The 17,671-nt window shown below is 39.1% G+C and overlaps 2 protein-coding genes across 3 annotated transcripts in view; both read right to left on the reverse strand.

The window, feature by feature from the left end:
* tcf3a (transcription factor 3a) overlaps positions 1-5,800 on the reverse strand; it is a 31,373-nt gene extending 25,573 nt beyond the window's left edge. For both annotated transcript variants that reach the window (XM_074651028.1, XM_074651027.1), the window contains exon 1: positions 5,219-5,800. The gene's annotated coding sequence lies outside the window, so the exon portion shown is untranslated. The remainder of the gene's footprint in view (positions 1-5,218) is intronic.
* A 5,262-nt stretch (positions 5,801-11,062) lies between these two features.
* On the reverse strand, positions 11,063-17,090 carry map2k2b (mitogen-activated protein kinase kinase 2b). Its single transcript, XM_074650999.1, has 11 exons — positions 16,172-17,090; positions 15,853-16,063; positions 15,562-15,708; positions 14,858-14,935; positions 14,491-14,542; positions 14,075-14,199; positions 13,540-13,753; positions 13,073-13,125; positions 12,880-12,941; positions 12,708-12,753; positions 11,063-12,278 (listed from the first exon to the last, which is right to left on the reverse strand). The coding sequence occupies exons 1-11, from the start codon at positions 16,261-16,263 to the stop codon at positions 12,168-12,170; spliced, it is 1,191 nt and encodes a 396-aa protein (XP_074507100.1). The 5' UTR covers positions 16,264-17,090; the 3' UTR covers positions 11,063-12,167.
* Positions 17,091-17,671: the final 581 nt, after the last annotated feature.

The raw sequence follows: 17,671 nt of genomic DNA on the forward strand, positions 1-17,671 counted from the left end.
TAAATAAAATGTTGTTACAACCAAAAGGAATGGTGGCAAAAGTTATGAGACTAAGAAAAAAATCTTGCTTGAGAAAATATTACAATAAACTAGGGCTGTTAACGTTAACGTGATAACGCAAAATTGTTTTAACAGCACTAATTCCTTAAACGCATTAATTCAATAGATCTTTCGGAGGTTGTAGCGGACTCAGTTCTAAACCTAGAATGAAGATACTGATCATATGAAACTAGAAAACCTAAGGAATCCATTGGTACCATGTCATACTAGCTTGTCGTGAAGGAGGTTAAATAACGCAAAATTTTGGCAAGGAAAAACTGGCATGGCCATTTTCAAAGGGGTCCCTTGACCTCTGACCTCAAGCTATGTGAATGAAAATGGCTTCTATGGGTACCCACGAGTCTGCCCTTTACTGACATGCCCACTTTATGATAATCACATGCAGTTTGGGGCAAGTCATAGTCAAGTCAGCACACTGACAGCTGTTGCCTGTTGGACTTGAGTTTGCCATGTTAGAATTTGAGCATATTTTTATGCTAAATGCAGTGCCTGAGGGTTTCTTGACAATATTTTTCATTGTTTTGTGTTAATTGATTTCCAATAATAAATATATACATCCATTTGCATAAAGTAAGCATATTTACCCACACCCATGTTGATAAGAGTATTAAATACTTGACAAATCTCACTTTAAGGATAATTTTGAATACATAAAAAACTGTGTGATTAATTTGCAATTAATCATAATTAATCATGGCCAATAATGTGATTAATCGCGATTAAATATTTTAACCGATTGACAGCCCTACCTCCAGACAATGTCTAGACTTACAATCTCGATGTCATTCAAATATTGATTTTGTCCCACCATTACAAAGAAGACACTGATTCAGGCAGGTAACGTAAAAGCATTCACTTTGCTCAATAGGAATACAAAAAGTAAATTAAATGACATGGTGGGGAAGCCTGATATACATAACCTACAAAAAAAAAAACTTTACTCAGACACAGGTTTTTACCATTGATACAGTTAAACCTGAATAAGTAATGCCTACATCGTAAGATAGAATTACCAGTGAAGTAGCCCATTCTTACAAGACCATCAAACTATTGAACAAGTACTCAGAAAAACAGTCAGTTCTAAGAGTTTCCCTTGAAACCCACATCTAACATGGGTGACCATGATTCAGCCACAGGCCACACTGCACTCGTTGTTAGCTGGGCCCTGGACTCAGGCAGCTTCCTCTACCTCAAAAACCAACCTGCTCTAACAATTCTTTTGAAAAACATACAGGGTAATAACATGACATGCTGAACTATCAAATAAGAAATGTAGCCTACTGTGTGACCAGCCTGTATCAAATGCAAGTTCAGGCCATGTATGTAAAACATCTAAATAAGTATAAACCAGTATGTTTTGCAATACAAAAGCACTGCAGTAAATACCAGCTGGGGGAAATCATAATGTTATGATTTTGTTTGTACTCGGAGGTGTTGATTAAATTCAGAGTTCAATTTTGAGACTGCAGTTTATAATGCTGTCAAGCAAATATACAATTAAGTGTCTTTCAGTTAGTATTGTTGGGGGTTGACTCAGTTTTCCTGAGTTTGGAATATGTTGTCATTATTTTTTAGACTTTTCCTCTGCCACTTTAAATAAATGTGATGTCTTTGAGAATGACGCTCACTCCATGTACCTCTGTAAATTACCCTAAAAGTCCTAAATTGGCTTAGGATGTTTTTCCACATCTACTAATGTTGATACTACATGTTTACTTCATCATGAGTACCAGCAATATTGTCTGAATTGCTGCAATTGCTAAGATAGCAAAATTATATGTAATGTAAAAACAAAACATTGGAAAACTGTGTTGCCAAAAGAGATCATTGGGTGCAGAGATCTGTCACCAACACAAACATAAAGTTACGTAAAGTGATAATTAACAACAATAAAAATGTATATAACATTGAATTAACAATTTTGACAACAAAAGCTGACCACTGTAAGCTGCTCTAAATGTATATTTTGTCCAATGTTTTGTTTTGTTGCAAGTAGTTTGTCCAGTGAAGAAAGAAAAGGAACAAAATGCCAAAATAAAAAATACTACAACAAGAATTAGGGGTGGGGAAAAAAATCGATTCAACTATGTATCGCGATTCTTTTTACAATTTTGAATTTTTAAATAGATTTTTTCATACCAGAATTGATATATTTGCTTCATTTGAGTCTATGCGGAGGTAGAAGGATGTTACCCCTTTTATTGCTGTAGTCAGAGTAACGTGAAATCATATCTGTTCCGTATCGTCAACCAAAACAAACCGCAGCGGGCAGCAACAAGCCAAAACAAGAAAGTAGAAAACGTCGGAGGGTCCATGTGGATATGACCTGCAGTCTCATTTTAAATCCAAAGTGATAAACACTACACTACACATACAGTAAAGTATGGAAACACTTTGGGTTTCACACATTGCCAGGAAAAGCAGAGCTAGACATGATGGCTAAAGCTGCATGCTAACTCTGTCATGGACAGGAAACGTTATCGTATTGCGGTAACGTGCGGTCAAGCCAGCTGTCACTCGCATCTCTGTTGTCAAATCGGCCGACGCTACAACTGTAGAGCACCCATATACTGACATTTATGTTAAATGCATTTAAACAGCCACGATGGAGCGGACCATGGATGCATAAAGAGAACGGAGCTAACGGTAAGAGCTAGCGACGGACTTGGCAAAGTTAATGGAAATATATACATGTGACTACCTCCGGTTTTCAAAATAAGGTGTTAACAAAGGGAACTGTATTTACAAAACACATAAATGGAAATAAGATTGCTTGGATTATATTGACCAGAAGTATAAAACATTACATGACCCTAAATATCACTAATTTGTGAGGGAAATGTCTTCATTCTTTGATTTTTGGGTTGCTGGAAAAAAATATAATAACTAATGCCTGATATATTTGACTTCAGGACATCTCTGACTGTATACATGCTGAAAAACAAAATGTTTTACTGTATTAATTTAGATATTTTCTTAAGTCCCCAGAAGTGTATGATTCAATTTTTTTCCTGTGGTCTAGTGCTAAAAAAGTTAACAAAATCGCAATAAATCGTAATATCAAATCGCAATACTTAAAAATCGCAATACATATCAAATCGGGAGATAGGTGTATCATCAACAAACAATTAGATGGGGTTTTTTTTCTGAGCCATGACTTCCAAGTAGGTTACATTAGTAACATGCTACTGAGATGACTTCACTTCTACCACTTGAATAACTCAGTATCATTTTCAGGGCATGACTGAAGATTCACTTCTAGTCTAATATTATACACTAGTAAACAGACAAAGCCAATTAGTTTCAGTAATTTGAGCTGGGCAGGGCAACTACAATATCACCCATCACATTATCTAACTTTATACCAATGCTGTATGCATTACAGGAGTGCTACTCCTGGAAATATTGGGGAGTAATCTCACTTGCTTTGTTTATATTAAAGTAAAAATTGTTGAAATAACATCTGCATCTGATTATGAAGGAAAGAAAGGATGCAACCACTAGATCAAGCCTAACGAAAATAAATAAAAAATAATGGTACAACTTGTAATAATACATTTATGAACGAGTAACGGGCTAATGAGAAATGTGTTATTACATAAGAACAAGCCAAAATAAGTCTGGCACTACATAATCTAGACATTTCTGTGTCTCACTGAGCTGAGGTCAAAATGGGGGATAAGTGTGCTCCTGAGATGATTTCACTTCTACCACTTGAATAACTCAGTATCATTTTCAGGGCATGACTGAAGATTCACTTTTCACTTCTAAAATTATCCACTAGAAACAGACAAAGCCAGTTAGTTTCAGTAATTTGAGCTGTACATGAGCAACTACAATAGTACCCATCACATTATCTAACTTTAAACCAAATGCTGTATGCATTACAGGAGTGCTACTCCTGGAAATATTGGGGAGTAATCTCACTGCTTTGTTTATATTAAAGTAAAAATTGTTGAAATAACATCTGCATCCGATTATGAATGCATGAAAGGATGCAACCACTAGATCTAACAAAAATAAAAAAACATTGTAAATAATGGTACAACTTGTAATAGTACATTTATGAACGAGTAACGGGCTAATGAGAAAATGTGTTATTACATAAGAACAAGCCAGAATAAGTCTGGCACTAGATAATCTAGACATTTCTGTGTCTCACTGAGCTGAGGTCAAAATGGGGGATAAGTGTTTTAGCCCCTCCTAACAAATGGAAGTTGCTTGTCTTGAGCACCCCCACCTCCGGCCTTCCCATTTGGCACAAAAAAAGTTTCAAGAGCAGAAAATACCCCACAGAAACATCTCATATCTGGCGTCAAATAAGAGATAAGTGTGGTTATCAACAGCATGTGTTTTTCATGGCTTATCATCTGTAGGGTTAAAAAACCCTGCGGGACGTTTAATAAAAGGGGCCTTAAAATAAAAAAAAAAACCTGTTGCCTGCTCCTCACGTCGAGCAGGAGAATGGGCCACTAATGAACACAAAGAACAGGGCTACCAAAGTTTCACTTGAACCGTCAAAAACGCAATAAAATGAATATAAAAGTCAAAATACCTTGAAATAATTGTGTTTTGAGTGAAGCAGGATGGAGTAAATATGTTTTTTTTAGCTGCATTCTTGTAGTTATAGTGTTGTTGTTGGTAAAAGGAGGTAAAAAATATAGTTTTAATATGATTTTTATAATCATTACACAATATTTATGTGTCTATAACTATGATTATATTAAAGCTAAGCTAGAGTAGTGCTAACATCTTGATACCAGGTGGATTGCCATTTTATAGCCACACAAGCAGGAGGAATGTACCGTTAGCTTAAAACACATCAACACCACTAGTTTCTAGAAAACCACACTACAGACAGCTAAAATCCTGCAGGAGATAACTCAGACATACTGTGCTAATGTGCTGTAACGTTATAAACCCACTGAAGTGAACAAAGAAACACACATAAAGCTACTAATACTCGCTGCAAAGCTTCTTCTCAGAGGGCCGAAAGAGGACGAAGAAGAAGACCCCGCTTTTCCCGGCGGTTGGTTTGGTGGCAACTCACACTTACAACTCTGATAACTTGGCTTATTACTCCGGTAACAACGCCACATATTACTTCAGTTTAACACGCATATGTTTGTTATGAATGTGTATTTGTATGTATATTCACCTGGACTCAGTTATATGGCATCCAACAGGGAGAAATGGACGGCCGCAGTGGAGAGAAAAACAAAGTTAGGGATCGGATCCTTCCCCCCGTGGTGGTGGTGGTGGTCCGCCGGACTGTGAGGAGTGAGGAGGCTGCTTCGATGAAAAAAACGAGGAAAAAGACACAATATTGAACCTCCCGTCGCTTCGTTTCTGGTTGTCGTCTTCGTCACGAAACTGAACACGCGTTTCTGACACGAACCATAACTCTTTAAACTGCTCAGCGTCCCTTATTGTTAGAGAAAACGTAACCATTTCATTTTCCAAGTAGACATTTTAACAGCCTCCACATTGTCGGGTTCCAAAAGCGAAGTCGGTATCACTCCGCAGCAACAGCCTTAAAGCGGAGGGGGGTGGGGGGGACGGTTGAAACATCAGCGATGTCCAATCTCGGTTAAAACGAACAAACCTAAACGAATAAAGGATTATTTGTATACACGCGTCGATTGTTTTAAATACCGCATAATGTCACTTGTTTTGTGGCGCTAAACACGACACAAAATGAGCGGACTAGCAATTCTGCGAGGATCTATATGTCGACTGGCGGATGAGGACAGCGGAAAGCCCAACAGCCTCGACCAGTAGAAGATGGAATGATAATATGAGAGGGAGGACCAATGGGATGCGAGGAAACTTTGATTGACAGGTGGGACGGCCAATAGTATGTTTCGTCATCAAGCTTTAGGGCAGGTCTCTTTTTTGCCTACGGGTGGCTTGCGTTTTAATTTTGTTCTCAAGCAGCGCCTGCGCTGCAAAAAAAAAATTGTTCGTGCTTTCTAAAGAGAGAGATGGGAGTCCACCATGCTCAGTTAAGACCATGGATAAAATCATAATAAAGTTTCTGTTAGGTGGATTGTAATGATTCCTAAAATGCATGGCTAAAAACATCAGATTATAGGGTGACCTTGTTATGAATATATCCCACATTGGGCTATATACAGTATTTGATCATATGTAAGGCATATTGGAATCGGTTTGTAAATTATATACCTAATAGTGAATAAGGTTATGAATAACTACATGCAAAAATTAAAAAAAAAAGACATAAAGACCTTTGCAGATTTGTCCTTGGTCATATCTTTAAAGACATTACAGGAAAATGTAGTGTTTGGTTTCTTCAAAAACACCTAAACAATATTTTCTTATATAAATATGTAATCTTTTATTCATAAATATAAATTAAACAATAAATACCTTATTTTGTTGTAGACACTCAATAGGCCTATATGTACTTTTAAATATATTTGTTTTGTGTCATATACCTCTGGCTCTTTTGTTATTGTTATACTGAAGGTGAATTCTGTTCTTATGTTTAATAAATAAAGAAAGTAGAGATAAGTATCCAACTAGTGTAAAATAACATGACGCCGTGGCTTGGTTTTCCTTCTGTCCTCCCCAAATTTTTGAGTCACCAGAGTTATGACCATGGATAAAAATCGTAATAAAGTTTCTGTTAGGTGGATTGTAATGATTCCTAAAATGCATGGCTAAAAACATCAGATTATGGGGTGACCTTGCTATGAATATACCCCACAATGGGCTATACATACAGTATTTGATAATAATGTGTAAGGCATATTGGAATCGGTTTGTAAATGATATATAGGCTATTGGAAGAAAGTCTGTATTGGATCACTACATGCAGAAATTTAAAAAAAGACATAAAGACCTTTGAAGATTTGTCATTGGTTATATTATTACGTAAAAAATGTGGTGTTTGGTTTCTTCAAAAACACCAAAACAATATTTTCCTATATAAATTTGATTTATTTTAATCTTTTATTCATAAATATAAATTAAACAATAAATACCTTATTTTGTTGTAGACACTCAATAGGCCTATATGTAGGTTTAAATATATTTGTTTAGTGTCATGTATACCTCTGGCTCTTTTGTTATTGTTATACTGGATGTGAATTCTCTTCTTATGTTTAATAAAGAAAGAAAGTAGAGATCCAACTAGTGTAAAATAACATGACACCATGGGTTGCTTTTCGTCCTGTTCTGAGTCACCAGCCGCCAATGATATCATGTTTGCGCAATACCCATTTTTGTCAAATAGTTTTCATTTAGCCCTGTGGTTGAGGAGAAAGACACGTAGTTACTAGGGCTGTCAATCAATTAAAATGTTTAATCGCATGATTGTCCATAGTTAATCATGATTAATTGCACATTTTTTATCTGTTCAAAATGTACCTCAAAGGGACACTCTTATCAACATAGGAGTGGAAAAATATGCTTGCTTTATATATATAGTATATATATATTTATTATTGGAAATCCATTAACGATACAAAAAAATCACAAATATTGTCCAGAAACCCACAACTACTGCATTTAGCATGCTCAAATCATATTATGGCAAACACAACACAACGGCTGTCAGTGTGTCAGTGTGCTGACTTGACTATGACTTGCCCCAAAACTGCATGTGATATCATAAAGTGGGCATGTCTGTAAAGGGGAGACTCGTGGGTACCCTTAGAACCCATTTTCATTCACATATCTTGAGGTCAGAGGTCAAGGGACCCCTTTGAAAATGGCCATGTCTGTTTTTCCTCGCCAAAATTTAGCTCAAGTTTGGAGCGTTATTTACAAGCTTGTATGACATGGTCGGTCCCAATGAATTCCTTATGTTTTCTAGTTTAATATGATGCCAGTATCTTCACTCTAGCTTTAAAACTGAGCTTGCTTAATGCATTAAAACAAATTAGTGGTGTTAGAACAGCCCTAATAGTGACATAATGTTATGGACACATCCCTGATGCATATTTTTAGCCATCACAGTGGCCTATGATCATATTTGAAATCTTTGAATATATCATTTCATATGGACAATTTCTCAAATAGGTTTAGCTTAGTGTTTAGGGAACAAAAGGATTTGCAGATAGAAAATGAGTGCAACATGTGTGAATGCATGAGTGTGGGTTTTTATCTAATGTGTAGAAGAGAGAAATAGTAGCTAATGGTACAACTACTTCCTTTAGCCAAGCTGGAATCAAAGGAGTTTGCATGAACCAGCGTCACAAAAATGACCTGGTTGCTGTTTTCTCATAAGTTGTACCTTGGTGGTTATGTAAACAAGTCTGCAGTTAATGTCAGCGTTTGTTTTGAGACTTTCTAAAGAAAACCTCAACTGGTTTGAGGGGAAACAACCTAAATAACATCTGTGCTGGCCTTTACGAGAAAACTCAGCCATCCACTTTGTGGTTCGCAAACATGCGCACGCACACACACATGCTCAGCATGCTTTGCACACATGCAACTCAAGCCCACACCTGTATGTTGTTAACAGCGGGCCTAAAGACTGGTTACCATATTATCCTTTTAGGACTAAATAAATGTATACACATGTACAACAGTATATTTTACGTAGCCACAGCAACAGCTCAAGACAAGCTGCAGTTAAATGCAGCTTTATGTTCAGTCAATGTGAGCAGATCAACCTCATTATGACAAAACTGGTCTCGTGTCACAGATTCACTTGAGAAGCTCCTGCAGTACACCTGGGGGAAAGATGGTGCATGTGTTCGCCATGGAAGTGATCATATCGCAGCTCCACACAAAACATCAAACAATGTTTGGTTTGTTGCCTTTTAAAAAGTAGGACAAACGACATGGAGGCAAAACAACATCAAGGTTTCACAATAAGGCGCAAGACACAAAAAAAGCTATATTTAGAGTGGAACTCCATTTTCCTAACCCCCAAGTGTGTACCCTCCTCTCCACCCACTCTTTCCTGGGCTCCCTCTTCTTCTAGACGAGCACCATATAGCTTTGTAAATGGGTTACCCCCATGCAGCCACCCACGCATCAGGTACAGTATGAGAACCTGGGGCATCCTGTTATGACTGCTGGTTTCCTGTTTCCTGTGAAAAATACAGCCCCCTCTCTCTCACACGCACATGCAAACACACTCACGTACTCGTCACATAGAGTAGGCCCCGGGATCAGCTGCTATCCCCATTCCAGATATATTAGTTTGAGTGTTATAAACCTGGCTCAAGTATTTGGGAATGTATTCAAAACATAAATATCATACTGATGTGCTTTCTCCTTTTTAGATTCTTCCCAACATGACTCGTAATATCTTAGTGTATTTTTGGGTGGGTATCACAGACATTGACACGGTTGAGCCCTGTGAAATACACGAAGCTGCCGCATTGTGAGAAAGTCATCATGCTATAAGGTGACAAGAGCAGCTGTTTTTGCCCCATTCTTCACGACATTTAATTTGTTTTTATTCCTTGTATACATATCCTCACTTCACATGCCAGGGAGGGAGGAAGACGTACAAGTGTCAGGGGACCACTGAAACAACGATAACAGCAGTGTGTGCTCATGTGTGAACTGTAGGCCTCCCGTTTGCCAGAAATATGAAAATAACACCGTTCGTGACACACAACATGCTGCCACTGCACACCCCCTGCCAAGATACCTGAGCATCTCTCTCAACAGGGGTCAGCCACATCACTCTTAATGAGCAGAAATCTCTCTTCCTTCCTGTGGTGGCTCTAGCCTGCCACGCTGAATGCTCAGTGACGGTGTACGCGGTTAAATCGCCTTGGCACAAACTCAGAGCCCCGCTCTCCCCTTTTATGCTTTGGCGTCTGTTGGTGCTCAAACGTGCGATTCGTTTTTATCAGTTTTGGTTGGGCGTAGTCGTCTTTATTTATATTTAATGCAAGTCTAAAAGCATCAATGTTCAGTATTTTCCTCTCTTCAATAGGACCTTTACGTTCTATAGACCGCTCACTCACTCTTTTTCTCGTTTTTTTGCAAGAAAAAGCACAATAGCATCCTGTTCTTTTTCCTCGTTTTTAGCTCATCATCCCCTCCCCCTTTCTTGCAGATTTGAATTCATTAGCAATCAAAGAGCCACTGACAAACGCCCAATCTTAATTACCCTCTCATTTGCATATTTGCATATTAATGACTGCAGACTTTGCTGTTTTTCTGCTGCAGTAGTCCCCCTCCCATCAACATTGCTCAGACTTCGCCACCCCACACACACTGCAACACTATACATCTCTCTCCGAACGCAAGGCCTCACATTTTCAGCCTCAAGTTGACAGACATTCAAGAGAAGACATTTCATTATCACTCCAGACATGAGCCAAACAGATGAATCATTGTGCTTGTGATTTAAATGGTGGACTAATGTATTTCAGCAGGGCTTTAATTCACGGTCCTGCTCTTCAGTATAAGCGTGAGTTAACTTGCAGCGACGTATGCACAAAAGACCACACACACAGTACCAAATATATTCTGGCATTTGTTGGTGGCATAGTTTTGTTCGTAATTGTAACAGAAGTACTCAATGTATTGCCTCTGCATTGCTCATGAGTGCTTCCCCCTTCTGGTGAAATGAGTGTAAAACAGTGGAGTGATAGTCTGGCAAATGAAGGCATCATGTTACAATACATACCATTTATTCACAATTCTGACTTTATAAAGGCAGATGATTTTACCATTGGAAAACAGCTATATCGTTACTTAATGGAGGAAGTACACAAATAGAACAAAACAAAGGAGCGAAATGCCCTAATCCTGCCGCAGCACAGGATGCTCTTTAATGGCAAATCCATGTCCTGCTGTTTACATCACAGCGAATACAAAGACATAATCATTTGTTTCCGCTGAGACTGCTCAGCGAGTTGCAATGCAGCATGTTACAGCAGATACTGCCCAGGGATGATAAGGCTGCAACGATTAGACGATTAGTTGACTATTTAACTAATCGCCAACTATTTTGATAATCGATTTTATCGGTTTGAGTAATTTCAAGGAAAAAAAACAGTAAAAATTCTCTGACAGTAAATTGAATATCTTTAATTTGTGGACAAAACAAGACATTTGAAGACGTCATCTTGGGCTTTGGGAAACACTGATCGACATTTTTTACCATTTTCTGACATTTTATAAACCAAACAACTAATTGATTAATCAAGAAAATAATAATCGTCAGATTAATTTACAAAGACAGCCTCTGTCCCAGTGTAGAGGTGTAGAGAGTGTAGCTGTATGTCTCTAAGAAGACTGTCTGAAGCAAATGGTAACACAACAAACTGAGGATGCTGCTTTAAGTTAACAACCACACACACATTTGTAAACTGATGGCAGGGGCTGCCCATCAGGAGCTAATCTACTAATTCACACACCAATGGCACAGCCTTTGGGAGCAATTTGAGGTTCAGTATCTTCGACATGTGGACTCGAGGAGCCTGGATCAACCCCCGACCTTCCAAATGATGGACGACCCGCTCTACCTCTGAGCCACAGCCGCCCCATACAGACATACATACAGAGGGAGCAGAGGGTTCATTTAAGGTTGTAACTTTTTTTTTTTTTTTAATTTTTGGCTTTGACATGAGCCTCATGTCATGAGGGTCATGCTTAAATGTTTTAAACATTTGAAGCACAATGTTTAAAACATTTAAGCATGACCCTCATGTCAAGGCCCAAAAATGAAAAAAAAGTGTCACTTGAGTGTCCTCAAGACGTCTCAATTTGTAGAAATCAGCCACATCACCAAATGCAAAAGAAAGTAGACTCAATCATCTCGCTAGCACAGACACACCTGAGGTCATAACCTGACCTGTTTAGTAAAATAAACTTACATTTCTAAATGTTTGCACAACACATACAAAAAACAAATTTATATACAGTACGTATGTGTCTGTACACATGTACAGATGCATAACCATGATTGTAATAACTGGGATTGACACACTCGTGCTGTAGTTACAGTATCTGTCAGTAGAGTTCATTTGACAGATGGAGACTTCAGAGGTTCACCTGAGGGAGAACGTGGCAAACAGGGTGTTTGTGTGTGGGCGTAAGGTTTTAGGCAGCAGCTTCTCCATGTTTTTACATGTACATACTGTGTGTGTGTGTGTGTGTGTGTGTGTTCAGTCCGTAGCGTGTGTGGGAGTGCTTGGTTGGCTCATCCCCATGGTTCTGCAAAGCCAGCCAGCAAAGTCTACCTCCTCCACCTCAGACCGCTTGATAAAGACATGGTTCTGCAACAAAGCAAACGAATAAGATACTGGACATTAAAAACTCAATCATATAAACGGAAGTTTTCTGCTGTCGAGTCTGACTTTAAAACTATGTTCACAACACGAGCGACAAAAGCAACACAACGGCCAGCGTGCTCACCTACATTATTGCTCAAGCACTTGTTGATGTAGTTATGTCGTTAAATAACACTGGGAACTGGCTAATGACATTTTTGTAGACGGAACGGAACAGGCTGAAACAACAAACATATAATTGCTTGACGCTCAGCCTGTTGCTGTGTCGCTCGTAGTGTGAACACAGCATAAGTGCATATGAATAGAACACTTGCCTTCACAAGTAACCCTAGGTTGTGATCTAGACCAACCTGTCAGCTACTGCACATGTTCAAAGAGAAAGGTGGGAGCATAAATTCAGCAGAGGACACTCACCGTCAACATTTTCAAGTCAGCCCTGTCTGCTGGATTTTTGATGAGACTGAAAAATGACAAAGGAGAGAGGAATCTTTCAGAGAACTTTTCATCCACGAAGGAAAAAAAAGAAGCAGATGTGTATGTGAAAAGGACAACTGATCAATGTTTTCAGGCTACAATGTGGTCTCACCACTTTGTCACAAAGTCCATGAAATCAGAGGTGAAGACGCCGTGTGGTAGTTTGGGAGGGGGCTGAAATACAGAAGAAAGTTGAATGAACATCTGAACATGTCACCTTCCTGATTTTGCAAATAATGACAGTAAATACTTTATGGAACCAGAGGGCAATTTTTAGTTGTTTTTTGAACAACTTGGATTCTTACCTCATTTACAATGTAGTCTAGTAGTTCAAAGATGGCCATTGCAGGACCATGACCTGGAAAAAGAGCCAAGGTAAACTGTGTTTTATATCCAATATTTCAAGGAAGACACACTAATTTTATCAGCCTAAATTACACAAAAGGGCTACAACAAAATCCCGACTGCCGTACTGATTGTGCACATGGAAGATTTATCTTATTTTGCCAAAAATTAAGATTCCAATAGCAGGTATATTGTTTTCTAACAACAGGAACTGATCAATCAAAACATCAAAATTATACACAAACTGTTCCTGCAACAGCAGCAAGTGAGAACTTGAGGAAACTTGAATCACACTAAACTCCCTTGTCGTATTCAGCAATCATAAACTGGCCAGGTTGGCGTCAGTTTGTATTATTTCTCATGCTGCCTGAATGCAAAGTTTCCTATTGTAGTTTAGCTATTTTACATGATTGTGTGTGTTGCTCACCACTGACAGATCTACCCGGTGGTCTAGGTCTGGGTGAGGTGCTGGCTGTCCCTCCTTCACTACCACCCAAGATGGGACGTCCAAATATGGTCTCCAGTTCTTTAGCATCTGGAGGAGGGATGGGGTAGCGTCCGATTGACAGCTCCACAAGGGACAGCCCCATACTCCACACATCTGACTGCACAGAATAGTGGGTTCCCTGCAACCTCTCAGGCTACACAGTAAACACAAAAAACACACACAACAACGAAATAAACAATTAACATTTATCAACAAATATAAGGAACTGTTGCTCTCTGCGCAAGAATTAAATATTTTGAAATCAAATGGCTAAGAAATTCCCTATATTTATTTTTAAATTGAGGCACTGGTTGAAGCTAGGTTAATAATATTTTAATGGATGTTTATGGTACACACAATAAAACAACACAACAAAAAGGCCAAGTTAGACACAAAGGCAAGAAATAACAGTAATGTGGAGGAACTAAACTGAGTTGATCTTTTCAAGGCATTATTCAGAGAAGGACCAACATACCGACATATAGGATCTCGTCCCAACAAAGGAATTGGCCATAGAGTCTATGAGCTGCCCGCTCACACCAAAGTCACACAACTTGATCTCCCCACGTGAGTTCACCAGTATGTTTGAAGGCTTCACATCTGGGACGAAAAAAGGTATTAAAAAAAAAACATTACCTGACTGCCAGGACATAACATATACACTTAATGTAGTGAAAAAGGGACTATCATTACAAACTGTACAGACTGTAGCCCTAATATTATCATAAAGGTTAAGATTTAGATTTTTATTATCTTTGGCATGTGACCACATGTATGAACAGGTTAATAATACGCATGTTTTAACAAAATACAATGCACTTTGCTATAGTGCATTATGCCTTACAGATGAAATACCAGAATCGGTAATTAACCCCATGAAAAAACTAGTACCTCTATGCATGATTTGATGTTTTTCTCTTAGGTACGCAAGGCCTCTCAAAACCTGTTTCAAAAAGGGGAGAAATTACACAAGTCAATAATCGTAAATAACCTTAATGTGAAAACAGTTAGAAACAAGCATAAAACTCATCCAGGCACATGGTGTGTGTGTGTGTGTTTGTGTACTAAGGCCACAATTTAATTTGAGCTCAAAACTGAGAAATAAACTGAAAAATAGAGTGATATATGACTACTAAAGATCTTGATTTTTAAGCCTTGATGAAATTAAACAAAACAATTTAAACAAACCATTGTTCCATGAATGCCAATAATGTAATATCACATAATATTACAACATAGAAGATAAACATAGACTTACAGCAATGCTGACTTTGCCCAGAATCTCTTCAGGGATCCTCTTTGCTTCTTTCAGCACCTGGTCCAGAGATCCACCATCCTGCACAATAAAGAAGACAACAAAGAATCCAACAGGTCGTAATACAGATTGCTAAAAACCACATCCTGTCTTAAAACTGAATTTGAAAGGATCACATCTCTCCCATTATTGTAATGTGCACTGAGTTCACTTACTGAATAAGTACAGTTCTTCTGTGGAACATAAACATGCCCGATACAGTAGTTTTATGGCATGATTACCACAATGAATTTGCTTGTTGAATGTCACTGTAAAAATCACACTCGGCAGATGCTTTTGTCTGAAGCGACGTACAAATGAGGTACAATCCAACCACAGTAGATCAGGGATAATTTCAGATTAGCATTTGAATTGATTGCTTTCTATTTTCTTACACATGGGACACATGTATATATAGAAAGGCCATGGAGGATCTAGTATTTTACCTTAATTCAATGTCCTTGAAATAAGCAAAAAAGGAAACTAGGACCATAAGTCAGTTAAAGGTTGTCTGTACCTGACCTTCAGTATGGGTATATAAGATAAAAAATGTGCAAAGGGGCAAAAGAAGATAACATCCCTTTGGAGATAAATTGATCAATAAAGAAATACCCTTAATACCTTAACCGGCCACCCGCACTCACAGTCCCTCCCTCCAACTCTCTCACCATGTGCTCCATGCAGATGCTGATTTCGCCATCGTTGTAAAACGCTCCATAGAAGCCCACAATGTAGGGAGAGTTACACTCATGCAGCACCTGAAGCTCGCGGATGATCTGGTTTCTGATGGCAGGTTTAATTTCAAGATGAATGAGCTGAACAGAAAAGAGAATATTTATATTGAGTTTGAGTGTTTTATGGTATGACCAGTTGGTACAGGATCAATGTTTTATTAACAGGTTCAGCATGACTTTTTTGTACAGCAACAGAGATAACATTAGTGTAATTGTGTTGCTCACCTTTCTGGCCATGATTATTCCTGAAGATTTGTGGCATTCCTTAGTGACAACTCCCCCATTACCTGCACCCAGCTCACAGACACGATGGAAGTCATCGTCTCTCAGCTCGCCCACCTTGGCTTTCTGGGTGAGGAAAGCTTCCAACCTTTTCTTCTGTTGTTCATCCAGGTCCAACTCTTCCAATATTCTTTTAAGTGCCTCTAAATTGGCCCTGAGAGGGGAAAAAAAACAAAAAACAAAACAGGAATAAAGCATCTTTTAGATGACACAAAATGACTGACATATTTAGTTTTATACGGCATATTGGGGAATAACTTACTCAGATGCAACATCTATGTTGGTGGAGGTGGATAATCCATCACCACCAGCAGGAGCAATGTTTAATGGCACTGGTCTCTTTTTAGGAGCCATTGTGGGTAAATCTATGAGGTGTTGGGCTTAAATGACACTTTTCTCCAGGCTATAACTGATAATTCACTAATCTTAACAGTCTCCACGTAGAGATTTCAATGACATTAAGTAATGTTATCTGTCATCAACATAAAGTCCTGTACAAACTGGTTAAACGAGGTTAAATAGCAAAACAGGAAATGCTATGTGGACTAAATATCGATAACCTCCTATTAGATATTAAGTGGGACAGTTTAACCTAGGTAAATATGTGCCTAACTTTAAGTATTGGGTTCAACATTGCAGGCTTGGCCTTAGATTCTGCTTAAATAAACCCTCTCTGATGCACAACACTGCTAAAGCTAGGTTAGCTAGATTATAGCTTAGCTTAGTTGTTTAAATCATGCGACGTAGTTACAGATAGTTAACCTACACTGGTTAGCACGATAACTAGCATTATGGTCACTGCACTAACACTTAATATATATGCGCATTTTAAATGAATCTAGCTACAACAGAATAACAGAATATGTTCATAAGCAGAAACCAGAGGCATCACTAGCAGCTGTTAGCTAGTTAGCCGTTGCTGTTAGCAACAAGCGCCTGTGTTACTTTACAACGCCTAATGGAGCTGTCGTGTTGTCCGAGCAGGTTGAGTGGTGGTGGCTACAGACAGACTGACAGACAGAGGTCCCGGTATCAGCAGCAGAGATGGGGGCGCGGTGCAGCAGTACATGAACCCAGCAGCATCAGAGCAACACTTGCCGCGGTGGCGAGTTTGTTTTTATCCCGAGGAAGGTTAAAGGAGGAGAAGACACGGCGCCAGATCGCGTCATATCGGAGTGTACAACGCATGCGCGGTAAGGTAGAAGAAGGAGTGGAGTCAATCTCGCGATATTTCAGATGTTGAAAGTCAGCTAAACGGGATTATGTAGTGATCAAACTCTTTTCACACAGGCAAAGGTTATTAAAGGGACTGTTTGTAACTTTAGAGATAGGGTAAGAAGCTCAGTCATCTGTGAGGGACTCGGAGTAGAGTCCTTGCTCCTTTGCGTCGAAAGGAGCCAGTTGAGGTGGTTCGGGCATCTAGCACGGATGCCTCCTGGGCGCCTCCCTTGGGAGGTGTTCCAGGCACGACCAGCTGGGAGGAGACCACGGGGAAGACCCAGGACTAGGTGGAGAGATTATATCTCTACTCTGGCCTGGGAACGCCTCGGGATCCCCCAGTCAGAGCTGGTTAATGTGGCCCGGGAAAGGGAAGTTTGGGGTCCCCTGCTGGAGCTGTTGCCCCCGCGACCCGATCCTGGATAAGCGGTTGAAGATGGATGGATGGATGGATGGATGTTTGTAACTTTCAGAAATGCTTGTTAACAGCGACACCTATGGCCGTTAAGTTAACGAAAGTCAGCGTCATCCTCGCGCTTGCTCG

This window comes from Sebastes fasciatus, chromosome 11 (genome assembly GCF_043250625.1).
Source record: "Sebastes fasciatus isolate fSebFas1 chromosome 11, fSebFas1.pri, whole genome shotgun sequence".
Taxonomy (NCBI): Eukaryota; Metazoa; Chordata; class Actinopteri; order Perciformes; family Sebastidae; genus Sebastes; species Sebastes fasciatus.

Bases quoted from the DNA above. Each gene is read 5' to 3' on its own strand.
- map2k2b (XM_074650999.1), bottom strand. From the start codon at position 16,263: ATGGCTCCTAAAAAGAGACCAGTGCCATTAAACATTGCTCCTGCTGGT. The intron at 14,200-14,490 runs GTACTAGTTTTT...TTTTCGTCCCAG, and splicing joins ACATCAAATCATGCATAGAG to ATGTGAAGCCTTCAAACATA. The intron at 12,279-12,707 runs GTGAGTGTCCTC...GCTTTGTTGCAG, and splicing joins CTGACTTGAAAATGTTGACG to AACCATGTCTTTATCAAGCG.